Here is a 25,490-nt window from a genome sequence, read left to right as displayed (position 1 = left end):
GGGAAAGATTATTGGAGATTGAACCCAGGAGTATTATATCTCTGAACTACATGCCCAGCAGCCCTCACCCCTTTTTTTCCCATTTTATTTGGAGAAAAGATTCTGCTAAGTTGACTGGGCTGCTCTGTAATCCTCCTGTCTGTGCCTCCCAAGTAACTGAAATTATAGGTATGCACAACTGCACCTGGTCTGATGTGGCGCTTTAGGGGAGGGGGAAGGAGACCTCATCAGAGTGTGTAACTTATGTTGAGAAACTGAGGGAAATGAGGCTTGATAAGTAAAATAGAATGAATTCTTGGATTTTAGGGTAACAATTTTTGTTTTGTTTTCTGAAAGCATTATAAGTATATGGTCTTATAAGACATATTCTTAAGAATACAAATGACATGATGAAAAGAACATTTTAGGGCAAAAATTTGTTGAGTTATGGCTTGGCCTGATCTAATGAAGTGTCAAATTCGATAGAATGGATGGAGGTAGGGAGAGACAAATGCTAGAAGAACCTGGTTAATCGACATTACTTCATTAGAGCACTGTAGGATGTCCAGTAGGATGCACAGAAGTCAGGCAAAGCACAGGACAAGTCATTGGTAAACATTCAGTGTACTCAGGACATCCAGTATAGATATTTGGCCCCATGGTGTAGTTTTGGATCAGTGGAATGAATAAGGGAAAAATAGATTAGGCCCTTAATGGTTCGGACTTATTGGGTAGTTTACTAATCTTTATTTTCCTTCTCATTTATTAATTTCTTAGGTACCTGGTAAAATTGGGCAACTATATAGTTGCTAGGGGTGTGAATAAGGCATGGTGTTTCTTCACAGGGGCTACAGTCAAGCCAGATTGACATAGAAAGGACGAATAATGACATTGTAGAATAAGTTATAAGAGAAAAACATACGGGGCTGGGGATGTAGCTCATTGGTAAAGCACTTGCTTAGCATGTATGAGGCCCTGTGTTCAATCCCCAGCACCTCAAAAAAAAAAAAAAAGAGATACATAAAATATATAAAAAGGATGAATGAAAGCTAGGTATGGTGGCACACACCTGTAATCTAGCTACTTGGGAGGCTCAGGAGGACTGCAAGTGTTATGGTTTGAATATGTGGTATCTCAAAGGCTCATGTGTGAGACAATGCAAGAACATGCAGAGGTGGGATTAGATTATGAGAGTTGTAACCTGATCAATGGATTAATTCACCCATATGGATTAACTGGGTGGTAACTATAGGCAGAATAGGGTATGGCTGGAGGAGGCACGTGGGGGGAGGCTACCTTTTTGTTGTTTATATTTTGTCACTGGTGAGCAAAGCTCTCTTTGTTCCTGTTGCTATGTCCTGCGCTGCTTTCCTCCACCATGCCCTTCTGCCGTGATACTTTGACTTATCTTTGGTCCAGAGCTATGGAGTAGGCAGATTATGGACTGAACTTCTGAAACTGTGAGCCAAAATAAATTTTTCCTCCTCTGTGTTCTTCTTGTCAGGTCTTTTGGTCAGAGTGATAAAAAAGCTAACTAAAATAGCAAGTTTGAGGCCAGCCTGAGGAATTCAGTGTGTGTGAGTCTGTGTCTCAAAATAAAACAAAAAGGACTGAGGATGTAGCTCAGTCTGCAACATATCCTGGGTTCAAAACTCAGTATCCTCTTCTCCAAAAAATAAAAAATGATGAATATATTAAAAGTTCCATGGGGGAACTGGGTGTGGTGTTACATGCCTATAATTCTAGCACCTTGAGCAGCTAAGGCAGGAGGATCAAAAGTTTAAGGCCAGTCTCTGCAACTTAGTTATACCCTGTCTCAAAATTAAAAAGATAAGGGGCTGGGGTTGTAGTTCAGTGGTAGAATGCTTGCCTAGCATGTAGGAGGCACTGGGTTCGATTTTCGGCACCACATAAAAGTAAATGAAGAGGGCTGGGGCTGTGAAAAAGTGCTCAGAGAAAAAGCGTTCACTTATCATGTATGAAGCAATGGGTTTGATCCTCAGCACCACAAAATAAAATAAAAGTATTGTGTCCACCTACAACTAAAAATAAATGTTTAAAAAAATTAAAAAGATAAGCAAATGAAAAGGGCTATAAATGCAGCTCAGATATAGAACACTACTGGGTTCAATTCCCAGTACTGCCAAAAAAAAAAAAAAAAAAAAAAAGAGTTTCCATAGAAAGGAACAAGAAAGAAACTAGGGAGAAGCTCAGTTGTCAGAACCAAAGAGTTTATTTAGCACAAGACTAGAAGTAGAGATGAATAGAAGCTGATATCCAGAATAAAGTGAGTGGTGGATAGAAGTCCATAAATTTCATAAATCTTTTCTGCTGAGCAGAAGGGAGAGAATGAAGTAGGTTTGATTCTTCAGATGAGAATTAAGTGGCACTAGTAATGGACATGAAATGGCACAGAACCATTGAGGATTTTACAGTGTTTGGAGAACATAGAGGCAAAGGATTCCAGTTAGAGCATTTAACTGGAATTATGCTAAGGTAATAAGTTAGAGGAGTGGAGAGAAATTGGACAGGCAAAGGATAAGAACTGGAAATCACAAAAAAGAAACTTTAAATGATCAATAAGTAGATGAAAAGATGCTCAGTCTTACTAGTAATTAAAAAATAAAAATTACAGCAACACATTATTTCATACCCTTAGGTTAGCAAAGATAAAAAAGCCTGACCAACGTGCACATACAACTGTGTCACAATGAATTCTGCCCACTATTGTGTATAATAATGCACCATTTAAAAATGACATTGCCTATTTAACATAGTACTTGAAACACTGGCCAGAGCAATTAGATGAAAGAAATTAAAGGGATACACATAGGAAAAGAAGAACTCAAATTGGCACTATTTGCTGATGATATGATTCGATACCTGGAAGATCCTAAAAGTTCCATCAGAAAACTTCTAGAACTAATAAATGAATTGAGCAAAGTAGCAGGATATAAAATCAACACCCATAAATCAAAGGCATTTCTGTATATCAGTGACAAATCTTCAGAAAGGAAAGCTACTTCATTTTCAATAGCCTCAAAAAAACCAAAAATACTTGGGAATCAACTTAATGAAAGAGGTGAAAAACCTATATAATGAAAATTACAGAACCATAAAGAAAGAAATCAAAGAAGACCTTAGAAGATGGAAAGATCTACCTTGCTCTTGGATAGGCAGAATTAATATTATCAAAATGACCATACTTTCAAAAGCACAATACAGATTTAATGCAATTCTCATCAAAATTCCAATGATATTCCTCATAGAAATAGAAAAAGCAATTATAAAATTCATCTGGAAAAATAAGAGACCCGGAATAGGTAAAACAATCCTTAGCAGGAAGAGTGAAGCAGGTGGCATCACTATACCAGACCTTAAACTATACTACAGAGCAATAGTAACAAAAACAGCATGTTATTGGCACAAAAGCAGACTGGTAGACCAGTGGTACAGAATAGAGGACACAGAGACTAACCCACAAAACTGCAGTTTATCTTATTTTAGACAAATGCATTGGACAAAAGACAGCCTCTTCAACAAATGGTGCTGGCAAAACTGGATTCTGTCCATGTCCTGTTTGTAGAAGTATGAATTAGTACAACTTCTTAAAGCAGTTTGTGCCTATCATATGTAATATTGAAGCTAGCAAACATTATTTATTATTCAGTCTGTGCCAGGCATTGTTTTAAGTGTTTTTCAAAAAAATTATTTGATTTAAATGTCTGACTTTTTGAAATGGGGTATTGCTATATTCCCTATGTTGTCCAGACTGGACTCAAACACATGGGCTCAAGATATCCTTCTGCTTCAGCATCCCAAGTAAGCTGGAACTACAGATGTGTACTGCTGTGCCTGGCTCTAATTATTTGACTTAATTCTTAGTACAAGCTGTCCCTCATTTTATAGCTGAGAAAATTGAGCTTAAGAGAAATTTAATAATTTGTCTGCAGTCACAAAAGTGGTAAGAAGAGCCAGTATTTTAGCTCAAATCTGACTCATTCCAAAACTAGTGCTCAGAATTGCTGATAACAGGGAGTATGTCTTGAACACTTGACTGTATGTCAGGCCATATATTTAGTATTAGATTTGTGCATTAGCTGATTTCATCTGTGCATTAAGCCTTGGCAGTAAGTACTGTTGTTACTTCTCAAGTGGCTTGCGTGATTAAGAAATAAACTAACTGATAATTGAATTTATGAGCTTATACACTTTTTCTCCACACAAAACTGAAAGATCCAGAGGTAGGATAAGCTTTAAGCTTAGCTTTACCTGTGATTCTTTTATTTTTCTCTGTGACTATCTCTTCCATATTGGGGACTTTATCCTCATGTTGGTTTCCTGTATGGTTAAGAGATGGTTAAGACTTAGAAGAGAGTTAGATCCTTTCTCTTTAAATATCTCTTTCCATAATTATCATATCAAAAAATTGAATTTTGCTCTTCTCAGAGCTTCCTTGAGACAATCATACTTGTCAGAGAATGGCATACATTGATTGTCTCAAATCTCAAATATCTAGCTATTTTCCTATTACCAAACTTATCTCCACGAAAGAAAAGAGATTTCTTGGAGTATTCTAATTGACATAGAGCAATTAATGTCTAACTCTGGGCCTGTGCATAGATCAAGAATACTGAGACAGTGAATATACAATTAAGAGAATTCCCCAAGGGAAATTAGGGTACTGTTAGTAGGGAAGAATGTACACTAGTTAATCAAGAAATGCTTTATTAAATATATTGTATCATTTAATTCTCTCAGTAGCTCTACTGAGGAAAGTGAGTATTATTTAAGATCTCATAATTATTAAGTAGTACAGTTGAGATTTTAAAAGTTTTTTTTTTTTTTTAAATACTAGGGATTGAACCTAGGAGTACTGTACCACTGAGCCCCAACCGTTTTTGTTTTTTAGATTTTTAGATGGTCTTTTTAAATTGCTGAGGCAGGCTTCAACCTTATGATCCTCCTGTTCCAGCCTCTTGGGATCACTGGGATCTCTGATGTGTGCTACTATACCTTGCTTAAATTTAAACTTAATTAAAACAGAGTACCAAAACTTATAGAATGCAGCTAAAGCAGTGCTTAGAAGGAAATTTATAGTAGTAAACACCTATAGTAAAAAACCAGAAAGATTTCCAATCAATAAACTAACCTTTTATCTTATGACTCTAGAAAAAGAAGAGCACATAAAAACTAAAGCAAGCAGAAGGAAGGAAATAATAAAGATTAGAGTGAAAATTAACGAAATTGAGGATAGAAAAACAACGGATAAAATTCAGGAAACCAAAAATTGATCCGTTGGGGGGGAATCAACAAAAAGGACACCTTTAGCTAGACAGATGAAGATAAAAGACTGAAATTACTAAAATCAAGAGTGGAAAAAGGAAATTTTTTACTACTGACCTTACAAGAAAGAAAAAGGATTATTATAAGGAAATAATATGAACAAATGCATGGTAATACCCACATTACTTCACTGGTGAATTCTATCAAATATGTAAAGGATTAATGCTGTTTTTTTAAAAAACAAACACTGAAAAAAATACAAAAGGAGGAACCATTTTCCAATTGGTTCTTTGAAGTCAATCTTACCCTGATACCAAAACTAGGCAAAGATATAAGAAGGAAAGAAAATTATTGTCTTAGCCTGTTTACTGTTGCTAGTAACACAGTACCACAGACTGAATAAGTTATGAAGAGGTTTATTTTGGCTCATGGTTCTGGAAGTCCAAAGTTGAGGGACTGCATCTGGTGATGATCTTCCTGACAGAGTTTCCAGGTATTGAATGGGATCACATGGGAAGAGACAGGGAACTAAGGGTTTGTATGTGTAGCTTGTATATGTGTTTTCTCATCTCTCTTCTTCTTACAAAGACACCAGAATTTAGTTGTGGAGGTTTCCCCCTAATGACCTTTAATAATCCTAATCACTTCCCCAAAACTCTACCTCTAAATACCACAGTTAGATTAAGTTTCTGCCCACTCAATATCTCACAATAAGGATTAAATTTCAATACATGAAGCTTTGGGAAACACATAGAAACCATTTCCAAACCATGACAACCATCATCCAGTATCTCTTTAAGAATATAAAAGTAATAATCTTTAGTAAAATGCAACCAAAAGAAAACAGGTGACATATAATACACACCACACCACACTAAGTGTCTCCAGAATTCCAGTTTGGTCCAACACATGAAAATCAATTAACATAATGGAGCATATCAATAAAATAAAGGACAAAACCTACAATGATGAGGTTTCTTCTCACACAGAAACCCGTTAATAAAACCGAACACCCCTTGGACTGGGATTGTGGCTCAGCGGTATAGCACTAACCTAGCACGTGCAAGGCGCTGGGTTCGATCCTTGGCACCACATAAAAATAAATAAATACATAAAGGTAATGTGTCTGACTACAACTAAAGAAAATAATAATTAAAAAAAAAACCCAACACCCCTTCATGACAAAAATATTTAAACTAGGAATGGAAAGGAATTTCTTCAACCTAATAAAAGGGATCTAGGAAATGTCTACACCTAACATGGTAAAAGGCTAATTAATGTTTTCCCCTTAAGATAAGGAACAAGACAAGGATTTCTGCTCTCACCATTTTATTCCCTGTTGTACTAGAGGTTCTTTTTGAGGTACTGAGGATTGAGTCCAGGGGCATTATACCTTTGAGCTATATCCCCAACCCTTTTTAAAATTAATTTTTTAAAATTTTGAGACTGGATCTTGCTATGTTTCTTAGGCTAGCCTCAAATTTGGGATTCTCCTGCCTCAGTCTCTTGAGTCACTGGGATTGTAGGTGCTTGTCACTGTGTCTGGCTATAAAGAAGGTTCTAGCTAGGGCAAGTAGGCAATAAAATGAAGTAAAATGTATCTAGTTTGAAAAAAAGTGAAACTATCTCTATTTGAAGATGACATGATTCCTATATGTAGAAAATCTTAATCTACTAAAAAATATATTAAACAAGTTTAGCAAGATTGCAGGATATAACATCAATATTGAAATTCACTTATATTTCTATACATTAGCAATGGGCAATCCAGAAATGAAATTAAGGGAACAGCCCCATTTACACTAGCATTAAAAGCATAAAAATTGGGCTAGGATTGTCGCTCAGCGGTAGAGCGCTCGCCTAGCACGTGTGAGGCCCTGGGTTTGATCCTCAGCACCACATAAAAATAAAATAAAGATATTGTGTCCAACTACAACTAAAAAATAAATATTTTTTAAAAAGCATAAAAATTCCTAGTAATAAATTTAATAGAAGCACAAAATTTAGACTTTGCAAATTTCAAAACATTGTTGAAAAAAATTAATGAAGACATAACTACATGCAAGACATCCTACCTTCATATATTGGAAAACTTAGTAAAATGGAAGTATCCTAAATTGGTCTACAGATTCAATGCAATACCCAGCTGGCTTCTTTGCAGAAGTAGACAAGCTGATCCTCATTCATATGGAATTACAAGGGACCCAAATGACCAAAACAATCTTATTTATTTTGGTAAATAAATAAATACACACCACAGTGAGATTTAAAAACACTGAAAAAAATACAAAAGGAAGAATCATTTCCAGTTGACTCTATGAAGTCAGTATTACCCTGATACCAAAACCAAGCAAAGATATAAGAAGAAAAGAAAACTGTTGTTTTACAATTGAGCTACATCCTCAACCCTTTTATAAATTTAAAAAAAAAAATTGAGACAGGATCTTGCCAAGTTGCTTAGAGTCTCACTAAGTTGTTGAGATGCCTCAAACTTGTGATCTTCCTACCTCAGCATCTTGAGTTGCTGTAATTGTAGCCTTGTCCCACTGTACCCAGCAACCAAAATAGTCTTGAAAAAAGAAAAAGTTTGAAGTACTTTAAAAGTTCAAATTTTAAGTACTTTGAAATCAGAAAGTCTGATTTCAAAACTTACTACAAATTGACATTAATCAAAACTGTGTGGTATTGGCATAAAGATAGACATATAGAACAGTGAAATAAATTGAGAGTCTAACCTGGTGTGGTGGTACACAGTTATAATCCCTGCTGCTGGGAGCCTGCAGTAGGAGGATCATAAGTCTGAGGCCAGCCTGGGCAATTTAGAAAAACACTGTCTCAAAATAAAATACAAAAGAGCTGGACATAGCTTAGTTCTAGATCACCCCTGGATTCAATCACTAGTACTACAAAAATAAATAAATTAAAATTATAAGCAGGGTGTGATGGCACATGCCTGTAATACCAACAATTTAGGAGATTGAGGCAGGGGGATCACAAGTTTGAGGCCAGCCTCAGCAATTTAGCAAGGCCCTAAGGAACTTAGTGAGATCCTATCTCAAAATAAAAAATGAAAAGGGCTGGGGACATGGTTCAGCGGTAAAGTGCATCTGGGTTCAATCTACAGTATCAAAAAAAAGACAAGGAAAAAAAGAAAAGAGAGGGGCGGGGGCTGGAGTTGTAGCTCAATGGTAGAGCCGTTGCCTAGCATGTGTGACACAATGGGTTCGATCCTCAGCACATAAAAATAAAAAAATAAAATAAAGATATTATGTTCATCCACAACTAAAAAGAGAGAGAAAAGAAGAACAAGAACAAGAAGTTTTTTTAAAAGTTTAGAAATCGTCAAATTGTCACATTGTAGTCAAGTGATTTTTGGCAAGGGTGCCGAGACATTTTAATGGAGGAAAACTAGTTTTCAACACATGGTGCCAGGACAACTGGATCTGATATCCAAATACAAAAGAATGAAGTTGGACCTTGATCACATATTTATATAAATTAACTCAAAATAGATAAAAGTCCTAAATGCAGAGGCTAAATTTTATAGCTTGGCATATTGGCATTTGCCTATAATCCAAGCCACTTAGGAGGCTGAGACAGAAGGATCTCAAGTTTGAGGCCAGCCTCAGCAATTTAGCAAGGCATTGTCTCTAAAAGAGGGTTGGGGATGTAGCTCAGTGCTAAAGTGCCCCTGGGTTCAATCCCCTTTATCCCCCTAAAACAAATAAAACCCCCTACTCTCAGATACTGTGTTATGTCAGCACAAAAGGGACCAAGAACTTTATCTAGAATATGTAAAGAATTTATGACTCAATAATAAAGAGACAAATAGCCCAATTTAAAAATCAGCAAAGGATCCAAGAGTTGAGATTTAGCTCAGTGGTAGAGGGCTTGCCTAGCGTGTGTGAAGCCTTGGATTTGATCCCTTGCACCAAAGGATCTGAATAGACCTTTCTCCAAAGAAGGTAAAGAAGTAGTCAAGAAGCACATGAAAAGATGCTCAGCATAATTAGTCATAATGGAAATATAAATTAAAACCACACTGAGATAATACTTTACTCCTACTAATATGACTACATCAAAAAGATAAGAGGCAGGGCTGGGGTTGTAGCTCAGTGGTAGAGGGCTTGTCTCACATGTGCGAGACCCTGGGTTCGATCCTCAGCACCACATTAAAAAAAAAAAAAAAATACATATATATATACACACACACACACACACACACACACACATTGTATATTGTATACATATATAAATGTGTGTATATTTTTTTGTGTATATATAGTGTGTATGTGTATATATATATATATGTATATATATATATATATATATATACACACACACACATACATACACATACACACACACGCACACACAATATCAAGAACCTGGAGATTATTTAAATGTCTACAAGCAGTTTTGAAAATTTATAAAGATATATTATAATAAGAGACATTGGTAAAGATGTGGAAAAATTAGAACTATCATAACATTACTGGTGGGAATATAAAATTGTACAGTTCCTTTGCAGAACAGTCTGCAAATTCTGGAAAAAAAATCAAACATACAGTTATCACATGACCCAAAAATGCCATTCTCAGTATATACCCAAGAAAATTGAAAACGTATGTCCACACAAAGACTTATACAGGAGTGTTCATAACATCATTATTCATAATAGTCAAAAAGTAGGACATCCAAATGGACAATCAACTGTTGAGTGGCTTGTTTATACAATGAAATATTACTGAGAAAAGAAGTACTGATACATGTTACAACATATTGTACATACTATGCTAAAGGAAGGAACCCATTTACAAAAGAACTTAGTTAGTATAGGATTCCATTTATATGAAATATCCAGAGTGGGCAAATCTATAGAGATAGAAAGTTGATTAGTTCTTGTAGGTCTGGGAGATTTGGAGAGAAATGGGAAGTGACCACTAATGGATATGGATATTTTTTTTTGGCAGGACCGGATGAAAATGTTCTAATATTAATCATGTTGGTAGTTGTAACTTTGTGAATACATTGAAAATCATTGAGTTGCACCCTTTAAATTGGTTAATTTTGACATGTTAATATTTCAGTAAAGCTGTTATAGGACTAGAGGGAGTAGCTCAGTGGTAGAAAACATGGTTAGCATGTGTGAGGCCCTGGGTGAAAGGCCCTGGGATCCAGTGCCAAGCAGCACACACACAAAAAACTGTTATTAATAAACTTAGCTATTTACTTGTTTACTCATTTAGTACATATTTATAGAGTTCTTAGTATGTGCCCTATGCAAAGCTGGGTATTAGAGTCCCTGATTTTGAAATGCTAACAGTCTCTAGAGGTCAGATAAGCAAACACAGTATAGCATAAAGATGCTGAAACTAAGTTCATGTGTTATATTCTGATGCCTTTGTGTGCAGTTTTGACAGCCTATAGGAATTAATCAAAAAGGGTTAAAAATGAGGGTTGGCTTGGGGTTGGACTTCATTTCTACATAGGATAGTCCTACTTTAGGATGACATGGAGATTATTTAAATGTCTTCTATACAAGCAGTTTTGAAAATTTATAAAATTATTTATCTACAGATTTTGAGTTCTTGTACTATTTCTGTATCTTTCTTATTATATATGAAATTGAATAATACTGTTTTTGTGAATGGAGAATTATGATCAGTCCTATGAGAATTATGATCAGTATTGAGACTGTTTTTGTTGTTATTGGTTTTCTAACTAGACATGACCTAGTAGACTGCCTATTTGTCATAAAAATCGGTATAGTTCTGGTATCTGGATTCTACTCAAGAGTCTTTTTAAAAAATTATTGTAATTATTTTTTGCAGTACTGGGTAATTCTTTGCAAAATTGTAATCCTTCTGCCTCAGTCTCCTGAGTATTTTGAATTATAGCAACTTGATGTCTAATATGAAAGTTGTGTGAGGTATTGTGAGGTATAAAATTCCTTCAGCCACACATTTCCTTCTCAGGCTCCTTCATTGATTTTATTTATTTATTTATGTTTTGTTCCAATGTTCTGATGTTGGTTCATTTCTAACTATCATCATCTCTAGACAGCATACTCATACCTCCATTGACAATATATAGATGTGGTATTTTCTATATTTGACCTCTTTGTTCAATTCCACTCAAACCTAGCATGATGGCTAATGCCCATAATTCCAGCAACTAAAAAGGCTAAGCCAGGAGAATCAAGGCCAGCATGGGGATATATCTAAGTGGTAGAGTGCCCCTGTGTTCAGTCTCCAATACAAACAAAACAAAACAAATTCCACATGTAAATTTTAAGTGAATTTTCATGTTCTGCAAATTGTAAATTAGGACAAAATGCCTAAACTGAAATCATTGTCCTTTCCAATTCATCCTAATTTCTTTCTTGGTTTATATTGATGCAGTCCACTTTGTCAACTTACCTTAATTTTACTTCACTGTTCCCTTCTGTCTTCTCCTCTCTGGTAATTTTTTATTTTTGGTGATGGTACTAGGAATGGAACTCTGGACCTGGCATATGCTAGGCAAGCAGTTTGTCACTAAACTACAGCTTCAGCTGTAGAGAGCAATCTGTATCCTGCCCCATTACTTCGTAATGAATAGAATAGCATTTTTTAGGCTGTGCCTAACCCTGAATTACTTTTGTTTGGGGGGGGAGTGGGTGGGTACTGGAGAATGAACCCAGGTGCTTTGCCGCTTAGTTACATTCCCACTCATTTTTATTTTTTGTCTTGAGAACAGGGTCTTGTTTAGTTGCAGAGTCTAGCCTTGAATTTGTAATCCTCTTGCCTCAGCCTCCAAATCAACAGGATTATATGCATATACCATTATGGCCAGCTGGAGTTACTCTATTTTGTAAAGCAGTAATTTGCCATGAGTTATTCCGTTTTGAGTACAAGTGCCAAGATAGAATGACTCTATCTTATTTGTACAAGTGAACAATCACCATCTACATAGCACAACTATAGGCAAAATCTGATAAATTAATTGTGCTGATAAAAATGATCACCTGTGAATTTGTTAAATTAAATCGGAAGCACATGGATGCATGGGAATATCAATCCCATATCAGAAAAACTAGGGCCATTAGCTGATCAAACACCAGAACACTGAATGAAGTAACCCCCTCACCTGAGACCCATAAAAGAAGCACCTCAAGGCTGGTTATGGTGGTACATCGACCTGTTATCCATTAGACCATTTGATGGATGTATCATGAGGTTAACAGGCAAGTTTCAGCTCAACTGTTATTTATCTGCTTGTCATGGCCCACTTTTCAACTGCCTATTTTCTGGACCCTGGCCTCGAATAAGTTCCATGGTCTGACAACTTAGTGCTCTTAACAAATTCTTGGTCTCAATCTTATCTGATCATTTGTAGTGATTTGTTTGCATTAGTATCTGCCCTTTTCCCTTGTTCTTAGTGCTACCTCCTGAAACCCTGTGTACACCTTAATCCTTTCTTAGTCTTTCTGTAACCTGAATGTATCATTGTGTGAATTATGATGTATGACTTTGGTGTTATAAATACTAGTAATTAAGATTGGAATAAAAGAATCTTTGATTTCCAGTGTAGAACTTTAAGGTGACCCATGAGTACTTGGGGAATTACAACCAATGAGAGTGGTGAAACTTTGTAAATTTATTGTTATTTAATAAACTCTGACATTGTGGAAAGACAAACGTATTTGTTCTATGTTAATGGCATGGCTGTCTCACAATACCAACCTTGTCTCTTAAATCTTTTAAAATTCTCACTTCCAGTGCTTTAGTTTAGATTTGCATCTTTTACTTGGACTATTGCTTTAACCTCCTAATTGATATCCTTGCCTACCATTTCTTCCACAAACCAGAATCTAAAGGTGAACAGCAAGAACTGGGGATGTAGCTCAGTAGTAGCCACTTGCCTAGCATGTGTGAAGCCCTGGGTTCATTCCCTAGCCGTGCCCCCCCCCCCCCGCCCCCCGCAAAACAAAACAAAACATTTTCTTTACAAAACACAATTTAGATCATGTAGCTTTCTGCTTGAAAACTCTGGAAACCTCATTCTTGCATTATCTAATAATGAATTGAATCTGAATTCTTTAGTGTGGCCATAAGAGAAAAAAAGAAAGTATTTTTTTCCTTTTACTCTCACACTTAATACAAAACTCTTCTGTATGTGTGGAATTTCCCCACACACCAAGCAGTTCTCTGACAACAGTGGAGTATCCTGTAATTCAGTTAAGTTCTGGTAGATAGCATCGGATCCCACAGTGAGGACTCATTTCCATAGTCCCTCCTTCAGTCACTGAATTGCAAATAGTATCTTTCCTGCAACCCAGGGCTTCCATGACCCACTCTTTAACTTAATTTGCTAGAAAGACTCATAGGGCTGCCTGGGCAATTTAGCCAGGACTCTTTCTCAAAATAAAAATAAAAAGGGTTGGGGGTATAGTTCAAGGGCCGAAGAATGTGCCTAGCATGTCCAAGGCCCTGGGTTCAACACTGGCAGGAAAAAAAGATGCACTTCTCATAAACTTAAAATCTAATGATATCTAGAGACTTCACTTTCATTTGAAGCCTCAAAAACAAAAATTTTAAATCTTCTGGATATTCATTGCATTTTCTCTATAATAATGTAGAATTCATCATACTGCATTAATTTTTTATATGCATACATGGGCTGTGAACTCCTTGAGAGCATAGATTTTCTTAATTTTTCATGTATTCCTATTGCCTAGTTTAGTGCTTATCATATAGTAGGTCTTCTATGTATTCTATCACAGTCTTTATTTCCCTAGCTGCGATTGCAAGTATGCATCATCACATCCAGTGCTCCTTTTAGCTTTCATATGTATCAACAAGATGTTATTTGAATTTAAAATCTATTTAATTTTTTCTGGCTTAATTAATGATTAAGAAAAAAGTCTCTAGAATCAAACTGCTCCATTTTCTAGCTGTATGATTTTGGAAGAAGTAATTTAACTTCAGTAAGCCTCCATTTCTATATTTGAAAAACAGAAAAAAATACTAATATTTGAGGATTAAGTCCAGGTAAAGCACATAGAGCTTGGCAGAAAATACTTGCATATTTTGTGTGCACATTATGCATTATGCTATTATTATTTCTTCTTAAGTTGTTTATTCATAAATATTGATCAAACATTTCACTCTGTGAGGTACTGTTTTGGGTACCAGGACAAGATAGATATAGTCTCTTCTTCATGGACTGATAATTTCAGTATATACTTATTGTTATATACGTTATTTTAACAGTTGGGTGCTGTGGTGCATGCCTGTATTCCCAGTGACTTGGGAGGCTGAGGCAAGAGGATAGATCACATGTTGAAGGGCAGCCTCAGCAATTTAGTGAGACCTCAACAATTTAGTGAGACCCTAAAAAATTAAAAAGGGCTGAGGATGTAGCTCAGTGGTATACTACTCTGGGTTCAATCCCTAGCACCAAATAAATAAATAAATAAAATGAAGTTATTTAAACAATTGCACTAAGTGGTAGTAAAGAGTTATTGTTTAATTAAGTTATTTCCCCATACTTCCCAAAATTTGTACATTTTTATTGAACTAACTTTAGTTTCATTAATAGTATATCCATAGATATAAATATGAGCAGCAGTATTCGATGCCATATAGTATGAGACAAGACAAGAACTCATTTTTTTCCTTTTAAATTGGGGATTAAACTCCATGGCGCTTAACCACAGAGTCACATCCCTAGTCCTTTTCTTTTTTTCTTTTTTTTTTTTTTTTTGTGACAGGATCTTGCCAGGTTGCTTAAGGGCTCACTGAATTGCCAAGGGTGGCCTTGAATTTGCAATCCTTCTGCCTTAGCCTCCTAAATTACTGGGATTACAGGTATGTGCCACCATATCTGACTACAAGACAAGAACTCTTAAACCAGGCTTGGTATTGCATGCCTAAAATCCAGGGACTAGAGAGGCTGAAGGAGAAGGATTGTAAGCTCAAGGACATCCTTAGCAATTTAGCAACCCTCGGCAACATAGCAATACCCTTTCTCTAAAGAAAAAATAAGAAAGACAGGGGATGTAGCTCAGTGGTAAAGCATCCCTGGGTTCAATTTCCAGTACCAAAAAAGAAGAAAAAAAGAATTTATTTAATTCTTACCTAAAGTGATGCATATACATTTTTGAATCCTAGAAAATTTGCTACTGACTGACTGCTCAATAAAGGATCTACTGCTTATTCAATTTTTTTCTTTTTTGGGAGGGGGCAGAGGTGCATACTGGGGATTGAATTCAGGGGCACTTGACCACTGAGCCACATCCCCAGACCTATTTTGTATTTTATTTAGAGACAGGATCTCCCTGAGTTGCTTAGCACCTTGCCATTACTGAGGGTGGCTTTGATTTTGTGATCCTTCTGCCTCAACCTCCTTAGCTGCTGGGATTACAGGCCTGTGCCACAGTTTCTTTTATTCAAATCTGTTTTCTTTTTTGAAAGTAGGGTGATTTTTAGTATTAAGAGATAAATAGTTTTTTAGTATAATTTACAATGCTTATTTTAGAAGGAGCATTACAAGAGGAATGAAATCTAGCATGACCTTCTGTTTTTAGATGTTGAGATTTCTTTGTAATAGAGGTACTGCATTTAAAATGTTAATGACAAGAAAGTGGAGTCTTTTTGTTTTTCACAGTGGAGTGTGAGTGTTTGAACCCAGGGCCTTATGCATTGACCTATACCTGAAGCTGAAAGTGGAATCTTGAAAAATAATGGAAGGACTAACTAAAATTTTAAATTGTTTCTGTGAAGCAGAGGGGAAATTTTGGTTATTACTATCATTTTATCCTTTCATTGTTATTATAATTCACTAGATGATAGAGCTTTTTTGGGGGGGCAGAGTACTGGAGATTGAACCCTGGAATGCTCTACCACTAGACTGTATCTCCAGCCCTTTTTTAATATTTGATACAGGGTCTCACTAAGTTACCAAGGATGACCTTGAAACTTGGGATCCTCCTGCCTCAGCCTCCTGAGCAGCTAGGATAATAGGCATGAGCCACTGCCCTGGCTAGTTGATATAGTTTTGCAATTACATGTAAAATAAATGTGGAATGATCAACATGTATCCTTCACACTGAAAATTGTGTTCCCATTGTGCCCATTCTTGCTAGTTTCTTCTCTTTAACCAAAGAACAAAGAATGAAAGAACATTATGATAATTGGTAATCCAGATGCAAGAAAGAAACATGAAATTATTAAATGAGTCTTTATTGTATTAATATTTTGAGTTAGTCAGTGGACAGATTCTTTTTGAAATTTGTTTTGTTTTTCTCCAATCTAAATCTGCAGCCTATCATTCTTCCTCATTTTACAAGCAAGCTTCTTCAAAGATTATCTGACCTCATTGTCACATATTCCATGTATTCTTTAACATATTATAAATTGGCTTCTTTTCTTCCAATCCTGGTGACACCAAGCCCAGTTGTTTATAAGTGAGCACTTCTCAGCTTTTCTACAGCTTTTGTTACTGGCCACTTCTACCTTTGTGAACTGCCCTTCCATAGTTTCTGTGATACCCCTTTCTTAGAGTTTTCTCCTACCTCTTGGACTTATTCCCCTATTTCCCTGAGGGGCTGTTTTATTTTTGCTCAGGCTTTAAGTTATGCTTTTTCCAGATTACATTCTAAAATTTCTTATTTTTTTAATATTTAGTTTTTGGTTGTAGATAGACACAATACCTTTATTTTATTTATTTATTTTTATGTGGTGCTGAGGATTGAACCCAGGGCCTCCCACATGCTAGGTGAGCACTTTACCACTGAACCCCAGCCTCCAAATTTCTTATTTTTTATTCTTTTACTTGTCAATCTTCCAGCTGCATTTGTGGTTCCATCTATTTTTCATGGTAATGGTATATCTGGAGCTCAGTCTTTTTGTTTCAGCACCAGGCCTAAAATTATAATTATCTACTGAATTCCATTTGAATTGTCCTCAAATCTGGCATTCTATTATTCCTTAAAGTATATACAGCCTTTTTTATTCTCTTTTTTCAATAGTTTTCATTTTAAGTGTACCAATTTCTAGTAGAAAATTACATGTTTAGTTATCTCTCAGATTTATCCTATTTAATCTATTTTTACTCTAATACTTGGAGAGTTCAACCCCCTTCTTCACTCTCCCGGAATATTGTTGTTATTCCCAGGGCAACTTCTCTGCCTCTAGAATGGACCTTTCCGGAGTCTGACATCCCCACTGCCAATGCATGATGTTCTAAAATGCAGTATTGTAGTAGTAATTCCTTATCTAAAATTCTTTTAGTCCTGGTGTTGTGGTGGCACTGGTAATCCCAGTGACTCAGGAGGGTGAGGCAGGAAGATAGCAAGTTCAAGGCAAGCCTCAGCAACTTAGGGGAGACCCTGTCTCAAACAAAACAAAACAGGGCAGGGGATGTACCTCAGTGGTGAAGTGCTCCTGGGTTCAATCCCCAGCACTACACAAATAAAACAAAACTTTTAGATGTTTCTCATTACCCAGTAGTATTTTCCAATATCCATCCATGTTCTGCCTGCTTTGGGTTCATTTAAAGAATTTTGAAAAGATCATATTCTGTATCTTCCCCCACAGATTCAGAATCAGTATAGAATTTAGCAATCTTTTTTAGTTTTAAATTTTTTTTAGTTGTAGATTGACACAATGCCTTTTTTTGGGGGGGTGGGTGGTACCGGGAATTGAACTCAGGGGCACTCAACCACTGAGCCACATCCCCAGCACTATTTTATATTTTATTTAGAGACAGGGTCTCACTGAGTTACTTAGCACCTCATCATTGCTGAGGCTGGCTTTGAACTTGTGATCCTCCTGCCTCAGCCTCCCGGGCCACTGTAATTACAGTCATGCACCACCACACCTGGCCACAATACCTTTATTTTATTTATTTATTTTTAAGTGGTGCTGAGGATCGAACCCAGTGCCTCACACTTGCTAGGCAAGCACTCTTCCACTGAGCTACAACCATAGTCTGAACTTAGGAATCTTTAAAAAGTTTCCCAGATAGTTTTGGTAAGCATCCAGATTTGGAAGACACTGACCTTATGTGGTTCTAATTCTTCATCATGGAGTACAAGATGCTTCAGGATCTGGTGCCTAACTGCTTCTTCAGCACTATCTTAACCTTGTTCCCCCTCCACTCATTTACTGTGTTCTAGCCAGATGCTTTTTTCTGGCCCTGGAATTTACTTACCAGGCTTGATCCTTTTTTTAGACCTTGGCATTGCTTTTGTTTGTTTGTTTGAGTCAAAGGAAAGATCCCAGATTTATACCAGCTCTACCTCGGATCGCCTCCATATCCCAATCAGCATGTCCTTAGATTTCACACATGGAATTCAGTTGGAAAATCGCTAGCCTAATCTGTGAATCAGTGAGGTTCAGAAAAATGACATAACTTGCTAAAGTTATGTAATAGTGAATGGTAGAATGTATCTACAATTGAATATGTATATTTCTAATGTTCTTATTAATTGCTTCTCTGTGCTTTCTTATGTATTGCATCTGAGCATGTTGATCTGAAATAACCTTTTAATCTTTTCCTTTCTGAATAAATTACCATTTGTTTGTTTCTTCATTTATTTATTTGTTTATTCACTCAAGAACATGTATTTGACTGCACAAGGAACAGTGCAGAAGCTGGGGGTGGGAAGGTAAAAATTTTGAATAATGTAAATTTTCTATCCTCAAGGTTTCAAAACATATTTTTACATTAAATCATAAAATACTGTATAGAAAACAAATTATTGATTTTTTTTTAAAGAAGAGAAACCGTAGTGTATCCTTTTTTCACTGTTTTTCTTCCTTTTATTTATTTTTTTATCCAGGGAAAGACCATGTTTGTAGATTTATTGGCTGTGGGAGGAATGACCGATTCAACTATGTGGTCATGCAATTACAGGTAGGTTACCTTGAAAATGTATTTTTAAATCTTTCAATTATGATGAAAGTACCCAATTACAGTGGATATGAATAAAAATGATAACATTGTTGGTATCATGTCAGAATGTTTTACACTGTACAGATGGAACTTTATTTAAGTAGACTTGATACAGATTTTCCAAAAAGAGAAATGTTTGTCTTTGACAGCTATTTTAGTTGACCTGTATCTTTATTGTCATCATTATATCCTAGTATAGATTGTGAGGTATAATGTGAGTTTTGTCCTGTCCCTTCCTGTTCCTTCCTCTGCATCTTTGTTACCTTAGGCATTTAATTTCCCATTTAGGTTCTCCAATATCAACTGTGACTTTTAAAAAATCTAAACATTAGTTGAGATATAGGGTGAAAGCCATTCTTCTCTGTCTCTTTCCATTATTAACATAGGTCTATTCCCTCTCTTTTAGATGGGGGAATTAGGTCAAGGGAGCAGAGGAAAAAAAATTCAGAAAGGGACTATGCGAGTAATGATTATAGGAGGGAGAAGAGGAAAATATCCTTAACATATCCAAATGGAGAAGAGGGAAACCATTATATTTTCTCTCACACTACCCTCTGCCCCTGGGGGAAAAAAATTCTCTCTCTCTCCCTCTTCTCTCTCTCCTCTCTCTCTCTTCTTTTTCTCTCCCCCCTCTCCCCCTCCCCTCCTCTCTCTTTCCTCTCTCTCTGTTACCCTCAAAGCCATGGTTCAGTTTGCTGCCTAACTTTGAAATCTCAGGATTACTTTTCATCTATAGCAAATTTTGTTTGGGGCTTTTGGGTTTTTTATTTTCTTTCAACTTACTGACATAACAATGATTTCAGACTTAGATCTTGGCCTAAGTGCTTCCTCTTCTCATCAGAAGACTTTTCTTGTTTACCTCAGCCATCCTTCAGCATTTGATTTAGACCTAAAGATATTAGCCTTTCTGTAGACTGTAGTTAAAGTGTTTTTGAATTATGTGGTCCACTATCTTTTTTTTTTCTTTTTTACAATGTCTTTCTTTCTTTATTTTTATGTGGTGCTGAGGATTGAACCCAGTGCCTCCCAGTGCAAGGCAAGCGCTATACCCCTGAGCTACAGCCCCAGCCCCTTCACAAGCTTTTGAGCCAGCATAGTTTTATTTTTTGAAGAAGCTCTCCTTATACCTTTCTGGTTCATTAATATGGACCCAGCATAGTTTTATTTTTTGAAGAAGCTCTCCTTATACCTTTCTGGTTCATTAATATGGACCCTGCTTTCTCTCACATTGGCCAGTAGTAATGGAACTGTTTGTTATTTTATAGTTTTTGTATGGCTTTATTAAAACATACTATTTGATTGTCATCATACCCCCTCAAGGGAAGGAGAGGACAGATTTACCCGCATTTTGCAAATGGAGTAGCTGAAATGTAGGGAGGTTTGTGGTTTGATAAAGACCGCTTGATGGGTTTCAAAACTTAATAGGAAACCTGAGGCCAATATTCTTATTGTAATGGAGAAAACTCTTCAGTTTTATCTTTAGGTTACTGCTGACTCTATAATTATGGAGAGGATTCTCTACAGATTCTCTCTCAAGTCTCAGGTCATTCTCATTTTTATTCTTGCACTAATCAAAATCACACTCTATAAATATATAAAAATATATATTGTTAATATTGGGAGTCTGCTGCTCTAAGGCCATTGCATACATTTATTTTCTAAATTCTGCTAGTAAGATTTACAACCAGATCTCAACCATGGCCTTTATGGCCTTTGGTGGCTCCAATGGAACCTTTCCATTTCACTTGCATACTGTATTTTTCCCTTTCATAAGAAAGTTAACTCGCCATTAAACCCCTATCCTTACAGTTATGGTTGACCTGATTTGGGACAAGGCTACAACTAGTATAATTGACATATAACTGCTAGGTTTCCCCCATACATTTTGGTAAAATTCAGTTGCTTTCTCCTAGCTACCCACTGATAGTCCTAAAAACCCCAAATGCATTATAATTTGTAAATTAACCTCAATCTTGTCTTCCTGGTAGTTCAATTACATAGTATCTGCCTTAAAATTTTTGAGGAATGCCTGGCACAGTGGCACATGCCTATAATCCTAGTGACTTGAAGTTGAGGCAGGAGAATCACAGTTTCAAGACCAGCCTCAGCAATTTAATGAGGTCCTAAGCAACATGGTGTAAGACCTTGTCTCGAAAGAAAAAATTAAAAGGGCTGGGGATATATAGCTCAGTGATAAAGGACCCCTGGGTTCAATCCCCAGTACCAAAACATTTTTTCTATTTATAGATCTAGCTATTTTACCATGGAAGTAGGTCTTTAAAAGTTATAGGTTAAGGCCATTTATTTTCTAAATTCTGCTAGTAAGATTTACAACCAGATCTCATCTTGTGTCCAATCAACATTGGGGCTTTACCTGAGCATCCTTAACATATCCAAATGGTTATTTTATAATAAGCTCATCACCTAGAGAAGGGCAAAAAGATACAGTTGAGTCCTATAAAAGTTCTTCATAACATGAAACCACTGAAGATGGGTATTTGAGAGGGAAAAAAAAAATGTTTAAGCGGGTGTGGTGGCACGTGCCTGTAATTCCAGTGGCTCAGGAAGCTGAGATAGGAGGATCACGGGTTCAAAGCCAGCCTCAGCAGTGGTGAGGTACTAAGCAACTCAGTGAAACCCTGTCTCTAAATAAAATACAAAATAGGGCTGGAGATGTGGCTCAGTGGTCCAGTGCCCCTGAGTTCAATTCCCAGCATACCCCCACTTAAAAAAAATCTCCTTTATTTTAATCAGGGCCTACCCTAAATAAACTTGTTTCCTTTCACTAACTTCAGTCTTCTGAGTCTTTCACTGAGCAGGGAGCAGCACAAATCTTTAAGTCCAGTCACTAATTAAAATGGAGTCATTTGACCTCTAGAAATGCCCATATTCTAGATTTTCTGATTATTTCCATGTGGTATTTCACATGTTCTTATGCTCCTGTAATTTCTATAAACTGATGATTAGGTAAGATTTCACTTTTTTTGGGCAAAGGTGGGCATCACAGGAGGCAGCATCAGGTTGTGTCTATTTTAGTGATATTAAATTGGTTCACAGACTTTGGCCTGATTCACCTATTTTTAAAGTTCCCCATGATTGATCTCCTAATGATTTTTATTACACCATCAATAATGTTTGCCTATAATATTATTTTCAGTGGAAGTTGTTAATATGCTCTTCTATCATTTTTTCTTTGTTTATTAGCCAAAATTCATTAAAAAACACTCCATCCACTCTTAGTCCTGAGGTGATTTCTTAGAAAAAATTTCTTATGGTATAGCAGGGCTAATATTTGGTTCTTTTGTTTATCAACTTCAGAAAAATGAGCTATTTTTATATAGAAAGCTAATGAGCTATATCTCTTTTGCTCACCTTAAATATAATTATGAATCATGGATTTAACATATTTGATGTTTTCCATGTATTGTAGCTTTTCTTTTCATTTATTTATTTATTTATTTATTTATGCACACACATGTCCTTTTAGTCTGGTATCATCTCTCAGGCCCAGAAGAGAAAACATCCCCCTTTCCCTCCGTCATTCCCTTCCAAGGTCCCCAATCAGGTTCCATGGATCCATAGAGGGTTACATTTAGTGATGAGCTGGGGTCTTAAGACTTGAGAAAGAGTCAGATTCTAGAAGTCCCAAGTCTTGGAGGGCTTCCAGTAGCGGTTCCCGGGCAGCACCAATAAAGGAATTCTTCAGGAAAGCAGGCAAGCCTCCCATGCCATCGCCACAGCCTCCAGCTGCTTTAGGGTCAGGCACTTGACGTAGAAATGGGCCACCATGCGCGGTCTGGCCCTGGCGTATGAGCTTGGGTAATCAGTGTGCTCCATGCACAAGGCAGTCATGGCTTCACCAAGCTCCTCCTCCAGCAATTCTCGGTTCAGTCAGTCCTCCAGGCTGCTGCCCTGCACGTCCACAAAGCCGCCGGGGAAGCCCAGGCGTCCATCGAAGTGCATCTGCGTCAGCAAGGCATACTGCAGCGGGATGCATCCCTGGGTCGGGCACGTAAAGCAGAGGGTGGAAAGCATGCCTTCAGCAGGACCCCAAAGCCTGGGCCTTGGTCAGCTCCACCTTGTGGCCCCCAGGCCGTGGCTGGAAGATCTCTCTTCCTCTGTAGCTTTTCTTTTTAATGCTTACATTGTCTCATTGCCTTTTTTTTTTGGTAGGGGTTGGGGGGTACTAGGAATTAAACCTAGAAGTGATTTACCACAGAGCTACATCCCCAGGCCATTTTATTTTTATTTTGACACAGGATTTTTCTGAGTTGCTTATGGTGGCCTTGAATTTGCTATCCTCTTGTCTCAGCTTTCTGAGTTGCTGGGATTACAGGCATGTGTTGCCATGGGGGCTCTCCCATTGCCATTTTTTTTAAGTATTTATTTTTTAGTTATAGGTAGACATAATATCTTTATTTTATTTTTATATGGTGCTAAGGATGGAATCCAGTGCCTCACACATGTTAGGTGAGTGCTCTGCCTCTGAGCCACAACCCGGGCCTTCCCATTGCCAATTTTTGACCCCAAGTGCTGAGTCCTTTTTCCTTTAGGAATTGTGGAACCAGTAACAAGACCAAACATCACTTAAGCAGTGAAGGAGACTTTTATTATTGACAAGAACAGAAGTAGGACATAAACTTACAAATCAACTTCCCACCCCTTAGAGATTGGGGTTATAAATATAGGGTAAAAAAAAAATGAGGGGTTGGCAACTTTTGACCCTGTCTCAGAATAAAAAAATACAAAGGGCTGGGGATGTAGCTTGGTGGCAGAGCCCTTTCCTAGCATGCAGGAGACCCTGGGTTTGACCCCCCAGCACTGAAAAAGCAAAACAGAGGTAAGGGAAGGCATATTACTGCCTTTTTTGGGAATGGGTGGAGATTTGGGGGGAATTTTGGCATCATCTCTTTCTGATCCTTTTATGATTTTTTCCATTTGTCTTGCCAGTTATCAATTGTCTGGATGGTAGGAGGAAGTGTCTTTTAAAGCATACACCAAAAAGTTTGTCTGAAGGTCACTCTGTCAGCCATCTTAGATCGATCCAGTTTTAGCTAGTCTATATGAAGAGGAACTTCTGACCTTCATGCATCCTGTTCTGAAAGATAAGCAAGACTAGGGTGGGATAGAAATTCTGCTTTATGGAGACAGTACAAGATTAGGGCTGCAGGACACCATCTTTAGCCAATTGAACTTTCTTCAGGTTGGGTCCTGATTCATTTTGACAGGATTAAATAGCAGTCTTTGATAGCATTCTTATTTTTTGGTACAATATGGTATACTAAGCTCATTCTACATATTTATGCTCTGGCTCTGAAACCAGTCATTTCTTCATTAAACCTTTGTTCCTTTTAATGGGCTATTTGGAGACCACAGTCTGGATGCTATGAATGCATATTGCAATGGATTGATCATTGTTTTTCATTCTTTCCAAGTGGCTGTTCAGGAAATACATTTATATGTGTGTGTGTGTGTGTGTGTGTGTGTGTGTTGTAGATGAACACAATACATTTATTTAAATAAATAAATACATGTATTTATTTATTTATTTATTTTTGTGTGGTGCTGAGAATTGAACCCAGTGCCTCACACATGCCAAGCAAGCGTTCTGCCACTGAGCTACAATCCCAGCCCCCGGATACATTATTTAAAAAAAAAAAAAAAAACTTTTAAAAATATTTTTTAGTTTTAAGTGAATTCAATATCTGTATTTCATTTTTATGTAGTACTGAGAATGGAATCCAGTGCCTCATGCATGCCAAGTGAGCACTCTACCACTGAGCCATAACCCCAGCCACTCCAGTACATTATTTCTAAAGAAAAAGTATGCTATGGTTCATATTGATGCTTATAATTAAAATTTACATTAGCAGAATTGCTAATAATTTTTTATATTTTTATTTCTTTGCCTTTATGTATTTTTTAATATATATAGATGAAATAATATGATTATAATTTACATGAAAATAATGTAGCATGTGTGTACATGCCAGGAGAAGTTATGTTTTAGGAGGTGGATAATAGACAAAGAAAGATTGGCCATGAATTGATAATTTTTAATTCTGGGTGTATGGTGGATACATGAATGTTTATTGTGTTATTTTCTCTCCTTTTGGGTATATTTTTTGTTTTCAATAATAAATTGGATTTGTATTGGAATCTTGTTAAATATATAGAATTACTTGGACTTTTTTCCATTTATCGCATATTACTGTATAAAAAGATCATTTAAAAAAATACAAATAATTCAGCTCGGTGTGGTGGCACACACTTGTAATCCC

At 36.7% G+C, this 25,490-nt stretch overlaps 1 protein-coding gene and 1 pseudogene across 7 annotated transcripts in view; one reads left to right on the top strand and one right to left on the bottom strand.

Moving 5' to 3' along the window:
* The window catches only part of Ttbk2 (tau tubulin kinase 2), a 156,720-nt gene that overhangs the window by 76,975 nt on the left and 54,255 nt on the right, over positions 1–25,490 (top strand). For all 7 annotated transcript variants that reach the window (XM_046460773.2, XM_046460775.2, XM_046460776.2 and 4 more), the window contains one exon: positions 19,097–19,170. In XM_046460773.2, coding sequence (XP_046316729.1) covers positions 19,097–19,170 — 74 coding nt within the window. The remainder of the gene's footprint in view (positions 1–19,096; positions 19,171–25,490) is intronic.
* On the bottom strand, positions 22,686–24,297 carry LOC124104428 (U8 snoRNA-decapping enzyme-like; annotated as a pseudogene).

Source organism: Marmota monax, unplaced genomic scaffold (assembly GCF_021218885.2).
Source record: "Marmota monax isolate L192 unplaced genomic scaffold, Marmota_monax_Labrador192_F-V1.1 WCK01_AAM20220418_F8-fsc00001, whole genome shotgun sequence".
NCBI lineage: Eukaryota > Metazoa > Chordata > Mammalia > Rodentia > Sciuridae > Marmota > Marmota monax.
This window is presented reverse-complemented; position numbering and strand designations above follow the sequence as displayed.